The sequence below is a fragment of the Antechinus flavipes genome, chromosome 5 (assembly GCF_016432865.1).
Source record: "Antechinus flavipes isolate AdamAnt ecotype Samford, QLD, Australia chromosome 5, AdamAnt_v2, whole genome shotgun sequence".
Classification (NCBI taxonomy): Eukaryota; Metazoa; Chordata; class Mammalia; order Dasyuromorphia; family Dasyuridae; genus Antechinus; species Antechinus flavipes.
This window is the reverse complement of record NC_067402.1, coordinates 13,204,638-13,227,632: the sequence shown is the minus strand read 5'-3', so window position 1 is coordinate 13,227,632 and position 22,995 is coordinate 13,204,638. Positions and strand designations below refer to the sequence as shown.

General features: G+C 45.6%; 1 protein-coding gene across 1 annotated transcript; it reads left to right on the top strand.

Moving 5' to 3' along the window:
• The first annotated feature begins 6,739 nt into the window (after window positions 1-6,739).
• LOC127538498 (solute carrier family 40 member 1-like) lies at window positions 6,740-22,624 on the top strand. The gene is made up of 9 exons (XM_051962313.1): window positions 6,740-7,027; window positions 7,748-7,856; window positions 10,333-10,400; window positions 10,944-11,103; window positions 13,826-13,941; window positions 14,349-14,475; window positions 17,530-17,784; window positions 21,322-22,031; window positions 22,538-22,624. The coding sequence occupies exons 1-8, from the start codon at window positions 6,740-6,742 to the stop codon at window positions 22,014-22,016; spliced, it is 1,818 nt and encodes a 605-aa protein (XP_051818273.1). The 3' UTR covers window positions 22,017-22,031; window positions 22,538-22,624.
• Window positions 22,625-22,995: the final 371 nt, after the last annotated feature.

Here is a 22,995-nt window from a genome sequence, read left to right as displayed (position 1 = left end):
TGTATAGAAAGATAAAATAAAGCCCTAACTCCCCGCCTTGCTGTTTGGGGCTCTTTCTCAGGGACTCTTTAGCGAGAGGGACAGCAAGACTAAGAGAGTTGGGGAGGATCCAAGAGGCGGGCAAGAGAGGCGGGCAAGAGAGACGGGAGTGCCCCTTCCTGCTGAGAGGACGCTGACCTACAAGGAAAAAAAGAGAAGCCAGTGGCTTTTCAGAGGTCACTATAGACAGCAAACAGCAAATAAGTGCTTGCTGAGGCCTTGGTGCCGTGTGGGATGCCGGGAATACACAGACACAAACCAAAATGGTCCCTGCCTTCCAGGGGAGTCCATTCTACTGGAGGAATGGAACATATGCCCGTATTAGAACAGGAAGAAAAGTAGAATATTTGGCTGGTAGAGATTCTGAAAAGGGATTTTTGCTGGGGATGAAAGGTCATTCATTCGTTTCTTCCATAGATATTTATTAAACACCTTCCATGTACCACATATTAAGGATTCAGAGAGAAAAAAAAAATCCTTACTCTTAGGGAAATTAGGTTCTATGGGAGTAGGGGGGCGTGGAATAACATGTATGTGCACATATTAGTAGAAACAGAAATCCATGCAGAGTAAATAGAGGTATATCTGCTAGTGGTCTTGGGAACCAAGGGAGAGATCAGAAAAGGTCCAGGGTTAGAGGGGCCCATTGAACTGAGCTTTGAAACAAATTAGGGATCGTAAGGGGTGGGGAGGGCAGCTAGATGGCACAGTGGATAGAGATCTGAGTTCAATCCAACCTCAGACACTTCCTAGCTGTGTGGTCCTGGGCAAGTCATCTGTCTGCCTCAGTTTCCTCATCTGCCCAATGAGCTGGAGAAGAAAATGGCAAAAACGCTCCAGTATCTCTGCCACGGAAACCCCAAATGGGTTCTAAGGAGTCAGACATGGGTGTGACCCTGGAACACTGGCCGGTAGCAGTTCCAGATGTATTAATTAATGGCTCCTACGTGCCAGGCATTGTGCTACGGGCTGGGGATACAAAGAGAGACAAAAGGCAGCCTCTGCGCTCGAGGACTCCCGGTCAAATGGGGAGACATCTCTGTGACAACCCGATAGACTCAGGATAAATTGGAGACAACCAGCAGAGAGAAGACATGAGTTTCAGGGATTGGGAAAGGCGGGATGTTAAGTGGGACAGGAATCGGGGAAGGGGAGGAGATGGGGACGAGGAGGGAGAACGTTCCACGAAAGGGGACAGCCCGGGAAAATGGTCAGGGATTGGAGGTAGAGTGTATCTGGGAGAGAAACAGCAAGGGAGATGCTAAGTGCACCCTCCCTTCTGAAGCAGATGCCCTAAGCAGGGTGCCCAGGTGTTGTTCTTAACCGGTGGTGTTTCCTGGATGAGACAAAGATGAGGTGGGGGGGGGCGTTTTGGGCCCATAGGACATCTCTGGCAGGGTGGGCCGAGGCGAGGAGAAGAAGGGCAGAGGGACGCCACGGGAGGTCACAGAAAGGAAGGGTGAAGGTAGCATGAAACAGCTTTGACTCTTACCCTGCAGAGGGAGAATCATGTTGCTGCCACATTAGCTCGGTTTCAAGACCATCCTGGAGAAGAAAATCCGTTTAAATGTAGGTACCTTCAGAAAGAAGCTGGACCAGAAAGTGGGGCTGGGGGAGACCTTCCGGACCATCTGGCTCAGACCATACTTGAAAAATAGAGTAATTCTCTGTTTTTATCACTTATGATTCAGGAAACATTTAGGGGTGTACTGTGGGTCAGGCAATGAATGGATGAATGAATGAATGAACAAATGAATGAATGAAGCATTTATTAAGCTTCTGCTATGTACAAAGCAATGTGCCAAGTGCTAGAGATAGACCTAGAAAAGTCAGACTCCAGGACTCACATTCTAACGGGGGAGATAATGCAGCTGGAAGATTTCAGCTTCCAATTGGGGGAAAGGTTCTAAGGTTTTTAGGGGGCTGCAGGCTCTCTTCTTTGTTATGGAGGACAGACAAAAAGGAAATAATCTCCTTTCTCACAGGGCTCGTATTTTCCTGGGAAGGAGGATATAACACATTTATAGAGAAGGAAACACAACTTTTCAAGATGGCAGCAGGGGGATGAATCGGGCAATTAATGCAGTGCGTGTATTCTAAAGGAAAGGAAGTATTCCAGAGGGAGAGATGGGAAGGGGACAGCTGGTAATTGTGGGAGAGGGCTACCTTTCAAAGACAAAGGGACAAGAGACAAAATGTCATGGACGATCACCATGATAGGGACCATAGGGAAAAGGAAGGAAAAGGAAATAAGACTGCAACAATAGATGGGGCCAGACTAGGACAATCTGAAGTGTGAGCCTGAGGCTTTTGTATTACGTTTAGAGGCGATGGGAAGTCATTGAGGATATTTGAAAATGGGGGTGACCTGGTCAGATTCGTATCCCAGTTCACTTCAGTTTGTCCGATGCATGGATTGGATGGAGGGGTTAGAAGGGAGAGAGAATGGAAGATTAGATTATAGCGATTGTCCAGGGAAAATCAACTGGGTTGGAGGTTGTGTGACTGGAGAGAAGAAGGTGGATCAAGAGCCGTAAGGCAGAATCCACAAGACTTGATCCAATGAAAGAAGCATCGGGGGCGACTCTTGGGCTGAGAATGGGCGCAGCTGCAAGTTTGGTGACGTCCTCCAGAGCAATAAGGAACAGAATGAATTCCCCATGGGCTGCTCGCTCCTCACAGAGAATACCCCATTCCTCTTCCTAATAAATGACACAGCCCGACTTATGCTCATTTTGTCTGGATCCCCCGGGGGTGGGGTACACCACAGAGCTCCCCTGTTCTTCTCTCTCCCTTGTGCTTTGGATCAATGTGCCCTGATGCCTGTGGGAGGGGCCCATGTCCCAGTGGTTCCTATGGCCAAGCTAGCCACAGCGTGGTCATCGTTGGGCTGCAGCGGCGCCCTGTTCTGGTGCTGATGTTCAGGACAGTCTGAGTGCTGTCCCCGTGCTTCCAAACGCTCTTCTGGGGCTGTTTCACCATCAGCTCCTTCCTACTCTAGAACTTGAAGGGGTCTTCTCGGATCCAGAGTATTACCCAGAAGGCTCATGTTCTGTTTTCTAGAAGTGAGCCTTGAAATGTCAGAAAATGAACAAGCCCCGTGACGGCCAAGACTGCCTTCAAAGGGGTCTCGGGGGCTGGGCCCATGGACCCCAAGCCCAAGCAAGATCTCCTAAGCAAAAGACCCAGAAACGGACCTTTGTTTGTATCGCCCAAGGAGAAGCCTGGGAAGGTCAGAGAGACAGAGATTAGCCGCCTGCCAAAATTGGCTAGGCCCAGAAACAGGAAAACCCATTTGCTAAGGCAGAGAGACGTTGGGGTGTGGGCAGTGGAAGCATCCCCAGCCCTACCCCCATCCCACAAGCTATCTCAGGCCTCGAAGATTTTAGGTTTTATTTACAAGGAGGGGGTTTAGTTTAGGAGGATGTAACACCTGCTCTGTGGCTACACTGGCAGGCTGAATCCCCCGGAGGGTAACCCTAGGGATAACCCTTAGGGGATGGAGTTTTTAGAACAGCCATTGGAGGGTCTCCATAAATGTGCTCCCCATTGGATTATCATGTAATTAACTTTTAGAAAGGGTATTTACCAAGTAGGAGAGTTATAAAAAAAAAATTCCTAAAGGGTAGGACATTCTCTCCTTGCCCACAAACAAGGTCCATAGGAAGCAAGGGCCCAGCCTTAAAGGTTCAAGAGAGAGTGAGGAACGGAATCCATGTGGCCAAAGGAGAAGCGGAATATTCTTCATCCTTTTCTCCTGTTTAGTTCTCTCCTGGACTCTGTGGATCAGTACCTTTCTAAGGGGAAAGGGATTCTTCCTCATTTGATCCATCTCCAGAACAATCCTGTAAGGTAGGTGCTAATTGTATCTCCACTTTACAGATGGGGGAACTAAGGCACAGAGGGGTTGTTAGTTGCCCAAGATCTCTATGATTGAATAACAACAAAAGTATTCTAATACTGAGGTGAGAATAAAATCACTGAGGCGATAGGAAAATTAGGTTTCTTGGGAAGATTTTCAATCTCTGCATTTATAAGTGGAAGCTGGAGTCTTTAAATATCAAGGTAAGAGTTTATGTTTTATCTTACACAATGGGGAACCATTGAAGGCAATTGAGGGAGGGAGAGGTTGTTCTGGTGGGTGTTTTAAGAAGACTTGGGCAGCTACGTGAAGGAGAGTTTTGAGAAGAACAGTCTAGAGGCACAGAGACCAGGGAGAAGGGAGGAGAACTTGGGGAGCTTATCCGGGTCCTCACAGTGCTCTCCCATCCCTCCACTCTTCAGCTCCTGGACTGGCACCATTCCTGCACTGATCACTCTCCTCCCCTGATCAATTCTAGTTTATGCTGCTTCCCTTCATCAAGTCCCTCCCCCCTATCCTATCAATGATCTTGATGCTCTTTCCTCCTCCCCTCTCCTCTCTCCTCTATTTTCCCTTCCACTGTCCCTCTTCTCTACTGTCTTCTCCTGTTATCTTCTTCCCTTTCCTCCCCTCCCCTCCCCTCCCCTCCCCTCCCCTCCCCTCCCCTCCCCTCTCCTTCTCTCTCCTTCCCTCTCCTTCCCTTCCCTTCCCTTCCTTCCCCTTCCCTCCCGTCCCCTTCCCTTCTCTCTCCTTCCCTTCCCTTCCCTTCCCTTCTTCCCTTCCCTTCCCTTCCCTTCCCTTCCCTTCCCTTCCCTTCCCTTCCCTTCCCTTCCCTTCCCTTCCCTTCCCTTCCCTTCTGTTTCTTTTGTTCTCTCCCTTTTCTTTTTTCCCTTTTCTTCTTTTCTCTTCTCTTTTCTTTGTTCTCTTCTTTATCTCCTCTTTCCTTCTCTTTCTACTCTCTCCCCTCTGTTTTCTTTTCTTCTCCTTTCCTCTCCTCTCCTCTCCTCTCCTCTCTTCTTTTCTCTTTTCTCATTTAGAATGCTCTTCCTTTTCCTCTCTACCTTCTGGTTTCCCTGGCTTCCTTCATGGCCCAGCTAAAATCCCGCCTCTCCAAGTAGGCAGAAGAACCTGGGTTCAAATCATGCAGGGGAGCGGGTCTGTCACTTCATATCTAGTACTCCGGGCCAAGGCAACAAGCATTCTCTAAGATATCTCTTTTCAGGGAATACGCCAAGCGCATGGGGGGGGGGGGAAGGGCACAAAGAAAGGCAAAATTCAGCATGGCTTCCTTCACTCTCTGTAACCCAGATGCAGAGAAGATGCAAATGAAGGAAAGTGGAGAGGGTCCCAGCTAGAAGGCAGCAGCATGGGGGGGGGCTTCCCAAAGTCTGGTCCCTGTCCCCCAAGAGGCAGATGGCCGGCGTGACCTGAGCAGGGCAGAGGACGGCAGTTCCATCAGTCTCCCTCTCTCCTTTCCTTCTCTAATCCCACAGAGGCGTGCACTCCCTGGAGGAGCTGCCTCCACCTCCAGGCCCCTGCACTTCTTCTTTTCAGTGCACTTCAGGCCCCGTGCACTCCCAGTGCCTTTAGAGCCTACATAGTGAAGCCCCCTGCTTCTCCCCAGGCCAGCCTGATGGCTTGGGGAGTGTGGGAAGGGCTTGGGAAAGGTTGCTGCCTTGGGAACATAGTTACGCTCCCATCCAAGGTATGGTTCCCTCTCTCCCCTCATCCTGCATAATGGCCAGAGGAAGACAGAGCCGGCTGTGTGACCCTGGCCAAGCCATGAAGTCTCAGTCCTGGATGGTAAGACTCATAATCCCGGCCTGGGGAGGAGCTGCCCAGCCAAAGTCGCCGCCTCTGATGGATGAGCTTGGAGGAGGCCGGGAGTGCTTCCCACCCGCCAACAAACTCAACGGCCTGTCTCCGATTGGTGGTCTGAGTGACCTTTGGGTGGTCTGACTGACCTTTGGGTTCCTTTGAGTTAGAGCAATACCCCTTTTAGAGTAATTACCCCTTTGAGGGGTGATCCATGAAGACGTGCACACTTTAGCCTGGGTTACTTTATTAAAACCTTTTCAATCAACACTGAGCAGAAAGGAGCAAGAGAACACAGCAAATGAGGTACAGAGAAAGTAAGCGGGAATCCCGGGGAGAGTGGGCAGAGTGTGTGCGCCAAGTCTGAGAGGGGACCCTGATGCGGTCCTGGGCCACTGAGTGTACCGGGTAGTGGGAAGGACGAGGCTCAGTGCAATGGCAAAGGCCAAGGTTCCACCCATCCCACACCCTCCTAGGGGGCACCCACCTGTGCGCGGCTGAATGGTGCACCCTCCGTGCCCTCCAGCCTGGGAGGATGCTCTTTATTGACTAGGTTCTTCCCTGTATGGGATTGCAGGGAGAGCACTGGGTTTGGGGTTAAGAAGATGGGTCCAATCCCACTTCAGGCTTTGTCTAGTAGCATAACCTTGGACCAGTCAGTTTCCTCATCCCTCTTAACCCTGATTTCTCAACTCTAGAATAGAGATAAAAAAGGTGTCATTTTATGAGCAACAGAGCTGTTCTGAGGATGCCCAGAAAGTATCCTCTCTCCTCTCCTCTCCTCTCCTCTCCTCTCCTCTCCTCTCCTCTCCTCTCCTCTCCTCTCCTCTCCTCTCCTCTCCTCTTCTCTCCTGTCCTTTCCTCCCTTTCCTCTCCTCTCTTCCTCTCCTTTTTCTCCTCTCCTTTCTTCTCTTCTCCTTTCCTCTCACAGCCAACCTTGGAGAAACGGTCTGCGGGGCCTCCGGCTAGAGAGCTAACTTTTGTGGAACGCTTTCTTTCTGTGTCTTATTCCACGCGTCATTAATGGGATTCCTGCTCTGGGCTTTACGTGCAAGTTTTGGGAACACACCCAAGGCGAGGCGGCCCGTGGGCCTGAGCCGGCCTTTCCCCGATTTTCTGTCCGAGGAGATAGCAGCACGAGCGGGACCGGCCTCGGGACTCCCCTGGGCCCAGCACTTGGATGGAGACGGGGCAGACGAGCCCGGTTTTTATTATGTTCTGCTGGCCTGTCACGGGGAGCAGAAACTGCTGGCTTTTCATCTGATGACCCGCAGGAAGCATTTGCACACCCAGCACTTTTCGCACAATGGGGTACGTGTGTGGACAAGAGCACATGTAAGTTTTAGAACCCTTTCGCTGACCAGTTCCATCTTTGCACATGGTCTCTGGGGGGTGAATGGAAACCAAGACCAGACTCCAAGCTGGAACACATGAAAAACTCCACCCTGCTGCCTGCACTTGGTGAGTAAAACAATTCACGGCGTTTCCGATGCTTCTTATTTTAAATAAAATTCTTAGCAGGTGGGAGCAAACATTTGTGGCTCGTGGCTGTGTTCTAGTAAATGCACTTGTGGTTTTCTTTTCATTTTAAAACTTTCATTAATTATAGCAAATGTAATCAATTTACCCTGGTGAATAATTAAAATGGAAACATAATGTGTTTAATGAAGGGCTGTTTACTGTTCAACTATTTCTCTCTCTCTCTCTCTCTCTCTCTCTCTCTCTCTCTCTAAATTAAAACTGGGGGGGCTTTTGATTGCTGCTGACGGAGATTTATTTCCCCTGAGTAATTGGTTTGGGGCATTATTAACATGCCTCGTTTGTTGACAAGTAGTTCGACTTTATTCCTATGCAGTAGACCTTATAATAGATTGTACAATTAACTTATTCCAGTTGAAAGAATCAAGTGGGAGCGGTTTTTAGGGGAAATCCAATCGGAATGAAGGGGAGAGCTTGTTAATTTCTCACAGTTTACGACAATGCGTGGTCCCCTGAATAAATCTGTCATTCTCTAAAATCTCTCGTTCGCAGTATGCAATAATGATGAGAGAAGGCAACGATATCAAAGACTGTGGAAATAAAGAGAAATTGAGTGAAATCCTAGGCACCAGACAAATTAGGAGAGAAAAGAGACGTTTAGGTAGGTCGCCAATAAAGCTCCCCTCTCCAAAGCCAGCTCGGTCGGGAAAAGAAGCAATCTCTCTCTGGGTTGGAAATATTGCTATGTTAACATCATCAGTCTGAAATTACACAGTGCCACTGGGCATGGGGGGATTTGATTAAGGAAAATGAATAGCGTTTTTTTCATGCATTTGTTCTTTGGGTAATGATGTGCCGCAAAAACAGAATTTCTCTAATTTAAATGTCACTAAGCAATTTGGCCTGTTTTCCAAAGGCTCTCTTGGAGTGGTTGCTTCTTGCCTAATTGAATTGAATATTAAAAATACCTTGTTAGTGTCTAGTTAGAGCAACGACTGTAAAATGTCATCTCTTGTTCTGTTTTCACCAGTGACTGCTGCTTTCTTTCATTTGTAAGATTAAATTGCAAAGCACGGGGGTTTAGGGGGAAGCGAAATCCCCAATCCAAAGAGTCTCGCATGTCTGAAGAGTCCGCCTAGCATCCATCGCTCACGGGGGATGGCTTCTCTCCATGATGGATTTCAAATGGTACCGAAGGCAACAGAAGCACTTTCCAGTTGACAATCCCGGGGAATTTTACAAATGTGAATTCCTTCAGGGCTCCCACCCAGGGAGATAAATGGGTGAGACACTTCGGTGACTGACCGCGGCCTTCGAGGCTAACGCTTTAATCAGGTCTCTCCCTGCAGTTCAGAGCCGGGGCTTTTCTTTTAAGATCTGTTGGGTTTCGAGAAAGTGGAGGGCGAAGCGTGATCTTAGTGGCCACGAGGAAATGGAGGGAGAAAAAAAGCCCCTTTGCTTAATTATTAACGAAAATATGCTGCGAGCTCTCAATTCAATCACTTCCATTTAAATGGAAGGCTCCAGCTGCCAAAGTGGATTCTGTTGCCTATTTCACTCGGGGGCAAACTGTTTATTTTCACTCCATAACTGAAAATGCCTTTAAATTAAAAACCAGCCCGTTACCTGGGTCTGGGCTATGTCCTTGACAGGCCCTGACACGGGGCTGAGTGTAGGGAGGGCTATGGGGGGGGGGGGTAGAGACAGAGACACCCACAGGAGAGAGAGACAGATGGAGACAGAGACAGAGAGAAGAAGGTAGAGAGAGAAAGAGAGACAGAAAGAGAGAAAAAGAGACAGAGGGAGAGAGACAAAGTAACAGAGAAAGGGACAGAGACAAAAAGAGAAAGAGACAGAAGGAAAGAGAGACAGACACAGAAGCAGAGAAAGAGAGACAGAGAAAGAGAAAAAGACAGAGGGAGACAGAGAAGCAGAGAGATAGAGACACAAAGACATACAAACACACACACACACATAAAGATCCACTGAGATCCCAGTTGCCAGAAAGCGACTTCACTTCCCCTCTTGTCAGGAATAGACTCCACAGTGTTTCCACATATGTCTGTCCTGGGGTAAGGGAAACTCTCTTTAAATTATCTACAAAATTCAGCCTCTTCCTCCACTTGCAATGTCTGTGCTGTTAAATGATAGTACCACAATCTGGCTTTCTACAGTTGTCACAAGGTATCTTGAAGTATAGTGTGGTATGGTGGAAAGAGCACAGTCCTTGGAGGAAGAAGATGTGGATTCAGATTTTTGTTTCAGCTAGCTCCCCCTTTTTCCGTGATTAGGTCACCTCACCCCGATGAGTCTTAGTTTCTCATCTGTAAAATGGGAAGAATTACAGCCACACCCCCGTGTCACAGGCTTGTTGTGAGCAAAGCCTCTTGGGAGCCAGAGTTCCCAAATCTGAAACTTCCCCCTTGTGTCTCCAGCTCTCCTGAAGGCACAAGAGGCAGATGCCTCCGATAGAATCAGCTTCACTTCCATTTATTGTCTCCCAGGAGAGAATAATTGACATTTATCTGAGAACTCGAAGTTTGCAAAGAACTTTAGTCACATTCTCTGTGAGGTAAATGTTACAAGTATTATTATTGTCCTCAGTTTATAGAGGAAGAAACTGCCTCCTCAGTGCTCTCCTGCACCTGGCCTAGAGTAAACATGTGCTTAGTGAGTGTTGATTGTTTAGTAAATGACTTTGTTGGGAACAATGCACCTAGGAAGTGTCAAAGTACCTGAACTCAGGCCTTCTAGATACTGAATCCTGAGCTATATCCCCTGCTGGAAAACGGGATTTTTTTAATGCTGAAATGAGCACTTTTGTGATCATGGAAGGGAAAGTCCCCCTTGGGAAGCCCAAAGAATGAGGCCCTTAAATATGGCTTCCAGCAACATCTGGTGGGCTCTGGGGAGGGTCCTGAGGGCATTTCTTGGGATCCAGAGGAGCCGGCTTCAGACCTTCAGGAGGCCCTCAGTAGTCACACAAGAACACCCTCATCTGGGCTCTCAAATCATCCTTCCCCGCCACTGGGCAGGAGCCGCCCGGGCTTTCCTTTGCATCGAGGAAATGAACTAAGCGTGTCTTTGACAAGATTTGCATGGGACTGTCGTTCATGGTTTGGTTATGTGTGTTTTAGGGGCCACTTTGACCTGCCGCCTGGGGCCGAGATTCTTGGTCTATGTCAGCTGTGCGCTTTCTATATGGGTAAGGTGAAATCAAATCATTTTTCTTGTGTTTCAAATGGTCAAGAGAGCTGTGAGGTTGAGAAGAACCAGAGTTTCATGGACAGATCTTGATATCGGGTCATTTCTGTGTGTTTCAGGATTTTAGATTTAGAGTAAACAGGATCTTTGAGGTCAAATCCAACCCCTTCCCTTTATAGATGAAGAAACTGAGGAAGGGAACTATCTTGTCCCCACCTAGAACCATAGATCTAGCACTTAGAATCTAGAAGGGATCTTCAAAGCCACCTGCTCCGACCCCTTCATTTTACAGATGGAGAAACTGAGGCCCAGGGAGGGGAAGTGAACCCCGGTCCTCTGATTCCAAATTCTTTCCTCCTCTCTACCCCGGATACATGAGAGCTGGCTGTATTGTAGGAAAATATCCTGCCTTCATAGCTCTGGGAAATTGCACAAGATGGTTTGTCCCCATTGCTGTTGTGTCTTATTCACAATTTCATCTCATTGATCCATAGGAAGAACCATCCCTAACCCCAGCCTCTTTTCCCCCGTTGCTGCTTTGCAGGGAGACCGGATGTGGCACTTTGCTCTGTCTGTGTTCCTGATAGAGTTATATGGTCGCAACCTTCTTCTGACCGCAGTTTTTGGCTTAGTGGTAGCCGGCTCGGTGTTGGTGTTTGGGGTTTTAATTGGAGATTGGATTGACAGAAAACCGAGAAATAAAGGTAATTCATTCTCTAAGAGCTCACTCAGTGCCTGTCCATAACAGATGTAGAACCAAGAATAGTTAATGCCTGAAAATGTGTTTGAATCTCAACTCCAGCAGGTGTTAGTATTATCTACACTTTACAGATGACTTACCTGAGGTTAAGATTATTGATTGATGATGATGATGATGATGATGATGATAATAATAACCAGCACTTCTAAACCTCTCTAGGGGTATAAAGTGATTTTCATGTTTTCTCACTGGATCTTCACAATTTTACAGATCAGGAAACTGAGGCTGAGATTGTGTGAATGGCTCAGGATCATGCAGCTAAGTGTCTGAGACAGAATATGAGGTGAAATCTTGATTCCTAGTCCAACATTCTATCCACTATGCTCCTTAGCTACCTGAAGGTCTAGGATACCAGGACTTTGGGTTCCAATTCAATTTAACACAATATATTTATTTTTTATTAAATGCCTACTATGTGTTATGTTCTGGTGATACAAAAAGAGGCAAAAAACAAGGAATTCACAGTCTGACAAAGCTCAAAGTCTTCCAAAGAGCAATGGAGAAAATGGAGAGTGTGATTAGACTTTAACTCGTTACCAACAAGAATTGAACAAGATATCAAGGACATATCTGACCAAAGACTGGGGAAAAATTCAATGGTCATCCAGCAAGTGATGAATTGTCTGGATACTCCATTGGTATCCACAGAAGGCCTGCTATATGTTGGCTATGTCACTTATGGGAAGACTTGGACAAGAGTCATGAGATGAAAAGACTTGCTTAGGTTACTATTTGCACCTTTGGATGGGATACCCACATGGATATCCTAGAACCACCAATATTTGAGATATGTATGTTATTATGTAAACTCAGTTTGTTTCTGGATATACCTAATTAAACACAGGTCTCCCTAGAGCTTTTGGCAGTTGACTATTTCATCTTCTTTTTCTTTTTAAAATAGTATTTTATTTTTCTAAATACGTGTAAATACAGTTTTCTTCATTCCCTTTTGCAAAACCTTGTGTTCCAAATTTTTCTTTCTCTCCTTCCCCCTTCCCCTCCCCAAGACAGCAAGCAATCCGATTTAGATTAAACATGCAATTCTTTTTAATATTAAATTTAAAAATTAATAAAAAATTCTTTTAAATAAATTTCCATATTTGTCATGCTGTACAAAAATATCAGATCAAAAGGGGAAAAGACACAAGGAAAAAAACAAGCAAACAAACAACAAAAAGCTGAAAATACTATGCTTTGATCCATATCCAGTTTCCACAGTTCCATAGTCCATAGTTCCATGGCTCTTTCCATCCCAAGTCTATTGGAATTGGCCTGAATCACCTCATTGTTGAAAAGAGACAAGTTCATCACACTTGATCATCGCATGATCTTGTTGCCGTGTACAATGATCTCCTGGTTCTTCTCATTTCACTCAGAATCAGTTCCTGTGAGTCTCTCCAGGCATCTCTGAGAAATCATCCTCCTGGTCATTTCTTATAGAACAATAATACTCTATAACATTCATATACCACAATTTATTCAGATTCCCCGGATGATGTATCCACCCAGTTTCCCATTTCTTGCCACTACAAAGAGATCTGCCACAAACATTTTCACACATGTGGGTCCTTTTCCCTCTTTTATGATCTCTTTGGAATACGGACCCAGTAGAGACACTGCTGGATCACAGTGTTAGAGCCTTTGGTCATAGTTCCAGATTGCTCTCCACCAGCTTCACCAATTCACCATTCATCTCCACCAACAATGTTTAGTGTCTCAGTTTTTCCACATCCTCTCCAGCATTCGTCACTATCTTTTCCTGTATCTTAGCCAGTTTAAGAGGTTCTGTCACCTTCTTCTTAAATCATCCAGTCAATCTGTTCATCAGTTTTAAAAAACAAGCCTTCACAAAGCCTTCTAGGCACTAGAATAGAAGGTGAAAGGATAATTAGCTCCTGCCCTCAAGGAAATGATGTTCTAGTAGAAATAACAGATAGACTCAGACATACAAATACATGCAAAGTGATGTGAGGGGGATTGTGAGTGGTCAGATGCTGGGCACCTTCAGTCTTTATTTTTTCCCTCCTGGTGACTAGGTCAATTCTATGACTTCAGGGTCCCCCGGGATGGACACAGCTGGCACTGGTCCATTCGTGCTTAGCTGATTTGCATATCTGATTGGGTCAGAAAGTTTTGCGGACACATTCTTCTGTCCTGTTTCCCTGGCACACTATCACCATCCAGGAGCCTGAAAATTGCTTTGTACTTTTCTTTTGTTTCTTGGTCAAAGAATTTATCACTTCAGCACCAATGTAATTACTAGCTCTGAGACCCCTCCATAGTCGGGCTAAGTTCATGCATGTCTTCCCATTTCTATAACCCAAATGGTCTATTTTGCCTTTCATGACCACCTCTAGCCTTCATCTGCTTATGAATTTGGTTCCAACCACAGTATTGAAAGAAAAGAGCTTCCCTTCTCCTCTAACATCTTTTATATTTAGCTATTGGTGCATTTAGAATGGATCGTGGTACATGGTATAAGATGCTGCTCTAAAGCGTTGCATTGTTTTTCTGTTGTATCTGCTTGATCAGAAATGTAACCTTGCTTTTGTATCAGGGTGTAACAGATAAAGGATTGGAATATGACGTGGGGCAGGCACAGGGATCTGGTTAAACGCACGAGCCTATGTCGCATGACAGGGAATTGTTATCTCCTTTACTGCCAGTTGCCCACGCATCCCTGTTCCTTCAGAACTCCTCGGTCACTGCCTGCTGCGTGGTCCTCATGTTGGTGTTCTCCTACAAAAGTGAGATCGAAGGCGTTTGGCAGGGCTGGCTCATGGTACGTGTGGACTCTTCTCTCTCTCTCTGGCACAAGGGAACGAGCCTCGGAAGTCTGGGCTGCATCTTCCTGGCGGGCCGGGCAGCACCCGCTTGGTCGGCAGTGTTCTGGGGACTTGGGGGTTTAAACCTAGAGATGTTGCTTTTCACCTTGAAGCTGTGAATCAGACCCTAAATCACAGATGAGCAATGACAACGGAATTGTGGGGCTCCCGTCTGCAGGACCAAAATTAGCATCAGATCTGGGCTGATGGAGTGGGCAGGAAGGAAACTCAAGTCAACAGAATAGTATTTTCCGCCTCCCCTAAGTTGAACCTGTCGCTTGCTACTCATCCCGGGTTGGGTCAAAAAACCATAGAAAAATCTATTCTTGGATGGTAAACTCTGCTTTCCAACCCGTCTCCTTAGGTGGCCTGCTATGTGGCAGTGATAATCTTAGCAGATCTGGCCAACCTGGCCAGCACCGCTCTGACCATCACCATCCAGAGAGACTGGATTGTGGTCATCACCGGGGACAACAGAAGCCAGCTTGCTGGTAAGTCCAAACCATTGCTCTACCTATGAACAAGCCACCATGACTTTATCACCCTGGGCGAAAGGGATTAAGGAATGCCCTGGATTTAAAAAAAAAATATTATTATAGCTTTTTATTTGCAAAATATATGCATGGGTAATTTTTCAGCATTGACCCTTGCAAAACCTTCTGTTCCAACTTTTCCCCACTTCCTCCCCCAGATGGCAGGTTGACCAAGACATGTTAAATATGTTAAAGTATAAGTTAAATGCAATCTCTGTGTACATGTCCATATAGTTATTTATGCCCTGGATTTTAATGAATCATCCCAAAAGGATGATGAGTAAATTCAGTGGGGTCCACGAGGAACAACTGTGGCTGTGAGAGCCATAACTAATGCAGCGTGACTGGACCTCTCCTCAGGGTGCTGATATGTAATGGGGGAAAGAAGGGGCAGACTGTCTGTGATTTCCTAAGGATGGGGAATTCCTGGTGAAAAATTCCCTCCTATGACAATTCTACCAAAATTAGTCTTATCCGGTGCCATACCAATTGAACTGCAAGAACTTGCTTTCATGAGCTAGGAAAAATAAGAACAGAGTTCATCTGGGAGAAAATTCCCTCCATTAATGCAGGTTAGCCCCTAAAAAGATTGCCTGGGACCCTGAGCAGCCTTGCTAGTATATGTTACTGATGTCACTCGAACCCAGGTTTTCCCAGCTCTGAGCCCAGCTGCTCCATGCTACCTCTCTAGCACCTTGTTAACAAGAATAATTCAGGAAAATAGGAAGTAATTGGAAGATACCAGCTTCCTGTCCCATACAACCTAGCTCTCCTCAGTTGGCCCTACCCTGCTCCTTCTCCTGAAAGATTGAAGGAAGGAAGTGTTTATTTTGTGGAAAGCATTATGCTAAGTCCAGATAGACAACTCCTGCTCTCAAGGGGCTTCTCTCATCCCGGGAACGGTTTCCAGGGTAGTCCAACTGCTACAGGGAGCTTACCTTCTGCCATAAGGCCCAAATTCTGTCCCCGAGGTTTGTTCCTCATCCCCTGACTGAATTTGTCTCGAAGAGTTGATTTGAGGCTCCCTCTTGTGCTACTTGTCCTATCTTGGACTCAGCAATTATGGTTCTGATGAGGGGAAGACAGTACCCAGATGGAGGTGAGAAGAGGAGATTGTGGGGGAGGGGAGAGAAGGGACCCCTCAGACAGAGGAGACATGGTACAGCCTCTGGGGAGCTTGGCTTGAGCCTGCTCCCCCTTTAGACTGGAGGCGGGGCCACACATTAGCCAGCTTTCTGTGGAGCTGAGGACCCATCTCATGTAGAACCATAAATGGGTGCCATTGATCCTGCCCGGCTCAGTCTGGACTGGCTGGCAAGCTGGCGTTACATAGAACTTTGGTAGCCCTGTGGGATGTGAGCATCATCACATCCATTTTACAGATGAGGAAATAGAAGCGGTCATTAACTAAGGCTGAGCTAACAAGCACGGAGTGTTTACTCTGTGTCAGGCACTGGGCCACGTGCTGGGGGTACAAAGAAAGGCAAAAGTACAGACACGGTTCCCTGTTCTCACGTTCTAATGAGAGAGACGCCGGGCAAAGAACTGTAAGTAGGAGATCAAAGGGAAATAGGTGGTGGTAGTTTCTGAGGGAAGGTACGAGCAGCAGGGGCCAGGAAAGACTCAGACAGAAAGGGGGATTTGGGCTGCGTCTGGAAGGAACCAGAGCTGGCAAGGAGGAGGCAGGGATGGCAGGCGTGGAGCACATGCCGTGCGGGGAGATGGGAGGTGAAGACTTGTGTTTGAGACTAGTGTGGAGGGCTGGAGTTTATGGAAGACGTAAACCTGGGAAGGCAGCAAGGTTCCAGGTCATGAAGAACTTTAAATGCTAGTTGTTCCTAGAAGTAACAGGAAGGCCATCAGGCAGAAGGATGACATGATTTAAGCCTCTACTTTAGTATGTCCCCTGGACGTTCCCTTAAGAGAAGGATGAATCGGAGAGGGATTGAACAGCCTTCATCTCTAATGTTAGAACGTGAGTCCTTGATCTCGATCTATGAGTCTAAGGCTCCCAATTAAATGCAAATCATTGGGGGCAGATGTAGATGATGGAGTTGATAGAGTACAAGTCTTGGAATCAGGAGGCCCTGAGTTCAAACCTGGTCTCAGACATTTAACACTTGCTAGCTGTGTGACTCTGAGCAAGTCACTTAACCCCAATTGTCTTGTGAAATTTTTTTTTTAAATACAAGGCATTTCTCACGGTACAAGATTGTCCCTTAATTTCCTGTGTTGGCTTTTAAACCACACTAAGGTGATGAACATTTGGATCGTGGATATTAAACTCACTTATATTTGTATTTTCACATCATGTCAACCAAAGCGATGTTTAGCCTTCGAGCAGGGTCATGGCACTTGGAATTCACTCCCAGCTCTGGCACTAAATAGTTCCACAATCAATTCTCCTTTCTGAGCCAGAGTTTCCTCCTCTATAAAAATGTCGAATGGATGGACGTGGCTCTCTTCAACAACGAGAGGATCCAAATCAGTTCCAATTGATCTGTAATGAACAGAACCAGCTCCATGCAGAGAAAGAACACTGGGAAGTGGGTGTGGACCACAACAGAGCATTTCCACTCTTTCTGTTATTGTTTGATTGCATTTTTGTTTTTTTCTTCTCAGGTTATTTTTACCTTTTTTTCTAAATCGGATCTTTCTTGTGCAACAAGAGAACAGGATAAATATGTATACATATATTGTATTTAACATATACTGTAACATATTTAACATGTATGGGACTGCCTGCCATCTGGGGAGGAAGTGGGGGGGAAGCAGGGGAAAAGTTGAAACAGAAAATTTTACAAGGGTCAATGTTGAAAAATTACCCAGGCATATGTTTTGTCTAGAAAAAGCTATAATAAAAAATGTAGAATGATACTTGAGCATCTCCATGTCTACATGCCTCCGATGAATAAGAGTTTGGCCATCGACTTTGAGTATCTTCTTGGATGTCAGGTGCAGAGATCTCTGCCCACCAGGCAGCGAGATGATTTGCTTTATTCTCCTTTCTAGGGATGAATGCAATGATTCGAAGAATGGACCAAATCATCAACATCTTTGCCCCTCTCTCTGTGGGACAGGTGATGACGTGGGCATCTAACGTCATTGGTTGTGGCTTCATCCTGGGATGGAACTTGGTGTCTCTGCTGGTTGAGTTCCTCTTTCTGTCGAAGGTTTATCAGTTTGTCCCTCAGCTGGCTGCCAAACCTCGGCGGTGCACAGGGGACAGCTTTCTCAAAAGGCAACTGGAACTTGTCAGCTCTCAAGGTAATTTTCCCTTCATCGGAGTTCCCGACTTGGCCTTCTTCTCTGAGTTTTCTCATTCCATTGGCTCTTACTTTCTCTCCCTTAAAAGATATTCCCTCTCAACTTCTCATCTAAAAATATGACATTATAGGAATAGATTTTGATGGATATCTTTTATTTTTCCATCACCTATATTTCACTTGAATCCCTCTCTCTCAAGCTCTTAATGTCATCCTTTATTTTAAAAAAAATTAAGAAGAAAAAAGAAGACAAAATTCATTAAAAACTAGTCAATATACTGAAAATAAGCTGATGTGATATTTAATATCCCTCCTCCATCCATGCAGAAGTTATGAAGGGGACTCTTCGTTGGGATCAGGCTTATTCTTTGCAGTTTTGCAAAGAACATTCACTTTTGATTGTTTTGTGGTTGTTATTATCTTCAGAGTTGAAGCTACTATATATGCTATTTTCCTGAGTCTGTTTATTTCAGTTCATGTAAGCTTTCCATGCTTCTTAGTTTTCATTATGTCCATTGTTTCTCACAGTACAATCCCATTATAGTTATGGACCATGATTTGTTCTCCTATCCCCAATATATGGACATGTTTGTCTCTAGGTCTTCACTACCACAAAAAATGCCATTATTTTGGGTGTGAGATCCTTTTTTCCAATGACTATCTGAAGCATATACTTTGCAGTGGGATCTCTGGGTCAAAGGTATGGATATTTTAGTCATTTTAGAAACTGTAACTGTTGAGAGTAATTTTTTTGATAGATGTCCCTACCTGCTTGCTTAGGGAGTTACACAATGGGGTACCAGCAAAACAAAACTAATCCTTTCCCACTTGATAGGAATCTATCAACCAATCTGTCTTAATTAATTATTAAATTTTTATTAATTACTATTATTAAATTATTAAATCAACATTAAATATTATTAAATTATTATTTTTATTAAATATTATTTTATTATTAAATATTAATTGAGCTCATTCAAGAATTTCCTAATCTCTACTCATGACAACTTTTAATGGGGGAGATAATAAGTATATATAAAATATATACAGAATAAATATTAAGTAAGTGCATCCAGACTATTTTAATACAAGATGATTTAGGGAGAGAACAATAAGGGATCAGGAAAAGCTTTTTTAAAAATTAAAATGGTGTTTGAGTTGCATCTTAAAGGAAAAGAGAAACTCTCTGAGGCAGAGATAAAGTGGGGGATTCCAGATATGTGGACAAAGACATCAGTACAAAGAGCATACAAAACATTTTTTCCAAGAAATGGAAACAATGTTGTTCAGTTTTTTTTTTCAGCCATGCATGTCTGACTCTTCGTGAGCTCATTTATGGCAAAATATTAGAGTGGTTTATAATTTCCCTCTTGAGAAAACCGAGGCAAACATGATTAAGTGCCTTGCCTGAGTTCACACAGCTGGGAAGTATCTGAGGCCAGATTTGAACTTAGGAAGAGAAGGCTTCCTGAGACCAGGCCCAGCCTCATATAATACAATGCAATATACTGTCTCTATAACAGGAATAATGTGTTTTTACAGAAAAGGGCAATGGCATTTCTGTAACCACCATTTTAAAAAAATGTGCTCCTTCCTTCCTTTTTTTCCTCTCTCTTTCTTCCTTTCCTCTTTTCTTTCCTTCCTCCCTCCCTCTCTCTTCCCCTCTCCTATCTTTTCTTCCTTCCTTCCTTCCTTCCTTCCTTCCTTCCTTCCTTCTTCTTCCTTCCTTCCTTCCTTCCTTCCTTCCTTCCTTCCTTCCTTCCTTCCTTCCTTCCTTCCTTCCTTCCTTCCTTCCTTCCTTCCTTCTTCCTTCCTTCTTCCTTCCTTCCTTCCTTCCTTTCCTTCCTTCCTTCCTTTCCTTCCTTTCCTTCCTTCCTCCCTCTCTCTTTTTCTCTCCTATCTTTTCTTCCTTCCTCCCTTCCTCCCTTCCTTCCTTCCTTCCTTCCTTCCTTCCTTCCTTCCTTCCTTCCTTCCTTCCTTCCTTCCTTCCTTCCTTCCTTCCTTCCTTCCTTCCTCCCTTCCTCCCTTCCTTCCTTCCTCCCTCCCTCCTTCCTTCCTTCCTTCCTTCCTTTCCTTCCTTTCCTTCCTTCCTTTCCTTTCCTTTCCTTTCCTTCCTTTCCTTCCTTCCTTTCCTTTCCTTTCCTTTCCTTCCTTTCCTTCCTTCCTTCCTTCCTTCCTTCCTTCCTTCCTTCCTTCCTTCCTTCCTTCCTTCCTTCCTTCCCTTCCTTCCTTCCCTTCCTTTCCTTCCTTCCTCCCTTCCCTTCCTTCCTTCCCAAAGTGCTGTTTTTTATTGATCCTGGTTGCCTCTTCTAGCTCTACTTTCTATGTTCAAAAGTAATATGCATTGTCTCCAGGGGTAGAGAGTTTATCACAGGAAGAACTTTAGTTGAGACCACTTGTGAAGAATGATATGGGATTTGAAGAAGTGATTGACTAGGTACATCAGACTGTTAGACAGTTTTGTCCCCAGATTCTTGGACAAAGCACATAATAAGCACTTAATAAATGCTTTATGAATGAATCAATGAGTGCATTTATAAGATTCTACTCATCTCTCCTTTATACTATTCAATTTCTTGGCTCCTTCCAGAATTGGCCACTATTTGGACTCCCTTTTGAATATTTTTTACAAATCTATTTTTTTTGAGTACTCACATGATTTTGTTCTCTTGGCTATTATTTCTGGAAAAAATCCATATCTTACCTTAATGAAAAACCATAAAAGTAAGCAAGCATTATGACTTCAAGAAATTTATTATTCATTATAATAGACTACATTTATGTCACACTACAGGAAAAGCATTATACACACATATATGGGTAGATGTATATATGTAAACACAGGTATATATAAGTACATATACATGTATACATCTACCCATATGTATATATAAAATGCTTATACATATGTATGAAAAAATTGTATTTGATCCTGCCTTTAAGGTAACTTGTCTTTGGAACATGTCTGATTCTCTTCCCATCTGCCCCGATTCCTGACACACATTTAGATCTGAGATTTAGATATGATAGGTCCATAAAATGGCCAATCAGACCACTTTGGAGATCACTATTCAAGACGATGGGAAATCACTGAAACTTCCGAGCGGAGTAGTAACACGATCAGATCCGGGCCTTTGGCCAATTCTTTTTCTAGTTCTGTAGGCGAGGAATTGGAGACAAGAGAGATCCAAGGAAGACCCATTTATAGAATGTCACAATAATCACCAGACAAGGAGTAATTAAGGTGACGTGAGGAGAAGAGAGGGGACAAAAGCTAGACATAAAATGGAGGGAACTTGGGAAATGACTGGAAGTCTGTGGAAAGGAGAGCCACGAATCGAGCCAACGCCAGCGTTTTGGGCAGAGAAGGCGGGGACGGTAGCCGAGTCCTCCGCAGAGACAGGGACTTAAGGCAAGGGCGGTGACAGGAGACAAGTTCTCGGCGTCCCCAGTCAGCAGATGTCCCCTTCATCTGGCTCGAAAATAGGCGGCAAGTTCAGGTGACACATTTCATCTCAGACCTTTCTGGATTTTTTAGGGGAAATTCACTCTTGCCCAGCCATGGACGAGTTCGCCGACGTGCCCAAGACTTTGGAAGCCCCGGAGGACCAGCCGTCTCCTCTGGAAGCCCAGCAGGACGCGACTTCGCGGTTTCCCCTGGGCCTCGGGAAGATGCGGAGATTAGTGCGGACCTGCTGCGACGGCTGGAAGACCTACTGCAGGCAGACGGTCTTCTTGGCGGGGCTGGGGCTGGCCTTCCTGTACACGACCGTGCTGGGCTTTGACTGCATCACCACGGGCTACGCCTACACCCAGGGCATCGGGGGCTCCCTGCTCAGCCTGCTCATGGCCATCTCCGCCTTTTCGGGCCTCGTGGGCACTCTCCTTTTCACCAGGCTGAGGAGGTCCTATGGCTTGGTGCACACGGGCATCATCTCCAGCTGCCTCCACATCGGCTGTTTGCTGCTCTGTGTCTTTTCCGTGTTCGCCCCGGGGAGTCCCTTTGATCTGGGTATCTTCTCTCTTCCACTAAGCCAGAACTCTTCCCTAAGTCACAAGATGCAGAAAGGGAGCCCAGTACATGGTTCTCCCTTCGAGAGGAACATCAACCAGCCTATCCTTCCGGCCGCTCCACCATCCACTGGACCAACAATACCGTTCTGCTGGATGGAGCCCAGGAGAGCAGCCAGCCCGAGTCCTACATCTCCATCATCTTGCTCTTCTCAGGGGTGATCCTGGCCAGAATCGGTAAGAAGCTATTGCTCCGAAGGCCGCCTGCGGCCACAAGAGTTGTTCTGGGGGTCAGGGAAGGGAAAGGTGATTTTTTTTCTCCCTACCAGGCCAGTGACCTGTTTGTTAGAGCTGGGTCTCTCGATAGGATACTGGATGAGCCCACGAGGAACCCAGGTCTCTGTTTTCTGTCCCAAGCCCGGCCATCTCACCCAGACAGGCCTTTTCTTCTTTTCAGGGGTCCCTGTGACTCCCCTCAAGCCCCCCTAAGAGACGCTTCATAACAACAGCTAACATCTCTTAGGCCCTATCCAGCTAAATTTCTAAAGCTTCATCAGGATGAGGCAATCAATATTTTGGCCACTGGAACTATTGAAGGACTGAGGACTTAAGCCAGCATCCCTATCATTGGAAGGGAAGGGAGTAGAGTGAGGATCTTATAAGCTGAAATCACAGGTTCTGAGAGGGTTGTGGTATTAAAGTCACTTTATTTCTTTGATTTATTCCAAATCTTTCTCCTGCAGGTCTCTGGTCCTTTGACCTCACGGTAACTCAGCTCCTTCAGGAAAACATCGCAGATTCAGAACGCGGCACCGTGAATGGCGTGCAGTGTTCCATGAACTACCTGATGGACCTCATCCATTTCATCCTCGTCATCCTGGCCCCAGCTCCTCAACAATTTGGGCTGTTGGTGTTCATTTCCATTCTCTTTGTGATTATGGGGCACACTATGTATTTTGTTTATGCACGTAGATACAGGAGTCAAAGTCCACATACCCAGAAGACACCACAGAGAGACAGAGAAGCCTTTTTAACTTGAGAAATCCTTCTATCTGAAAAAAAAAAACTCCCATTAGAGAATTTCCTCACATAAAACTGATCAGATTTCACAAGCAAAGTTTCTAGCTCCACTCCACATTCATTCATTCATTCGATCAATCACTCGTTCATTAACTAATTCGTACAACGTGCTCACCTTCCC

What these genes read in the sequence shown, in the direction of transcription:
- LOC127538498 (XM_051962313.1), top strand. Translation starts at nt 6,740, where the DNA reads ATGGGATTCCTGCTCTGGGCTTTACGTGCAAGTTTTGGGAACACACCC. An exon ending in GCTGTGCGCTTTCTATATGG is followed by an intron (nt 10,401 to 10,943) that starts GTAAGGTGAAAT and finishes GCTGCTTTGCAG; the next exon opens with GGAGACCGGATGTGGCACTT. An exon ending in CAACAGAAGCCAGCTTGCTG is followed by an intron (nt 14,476 to 17,529) that starts GTAAGTCCAAAC and finishes TCTCCTTTCTAG; the next exon opens with GGATGAATGCAATGATTCGA.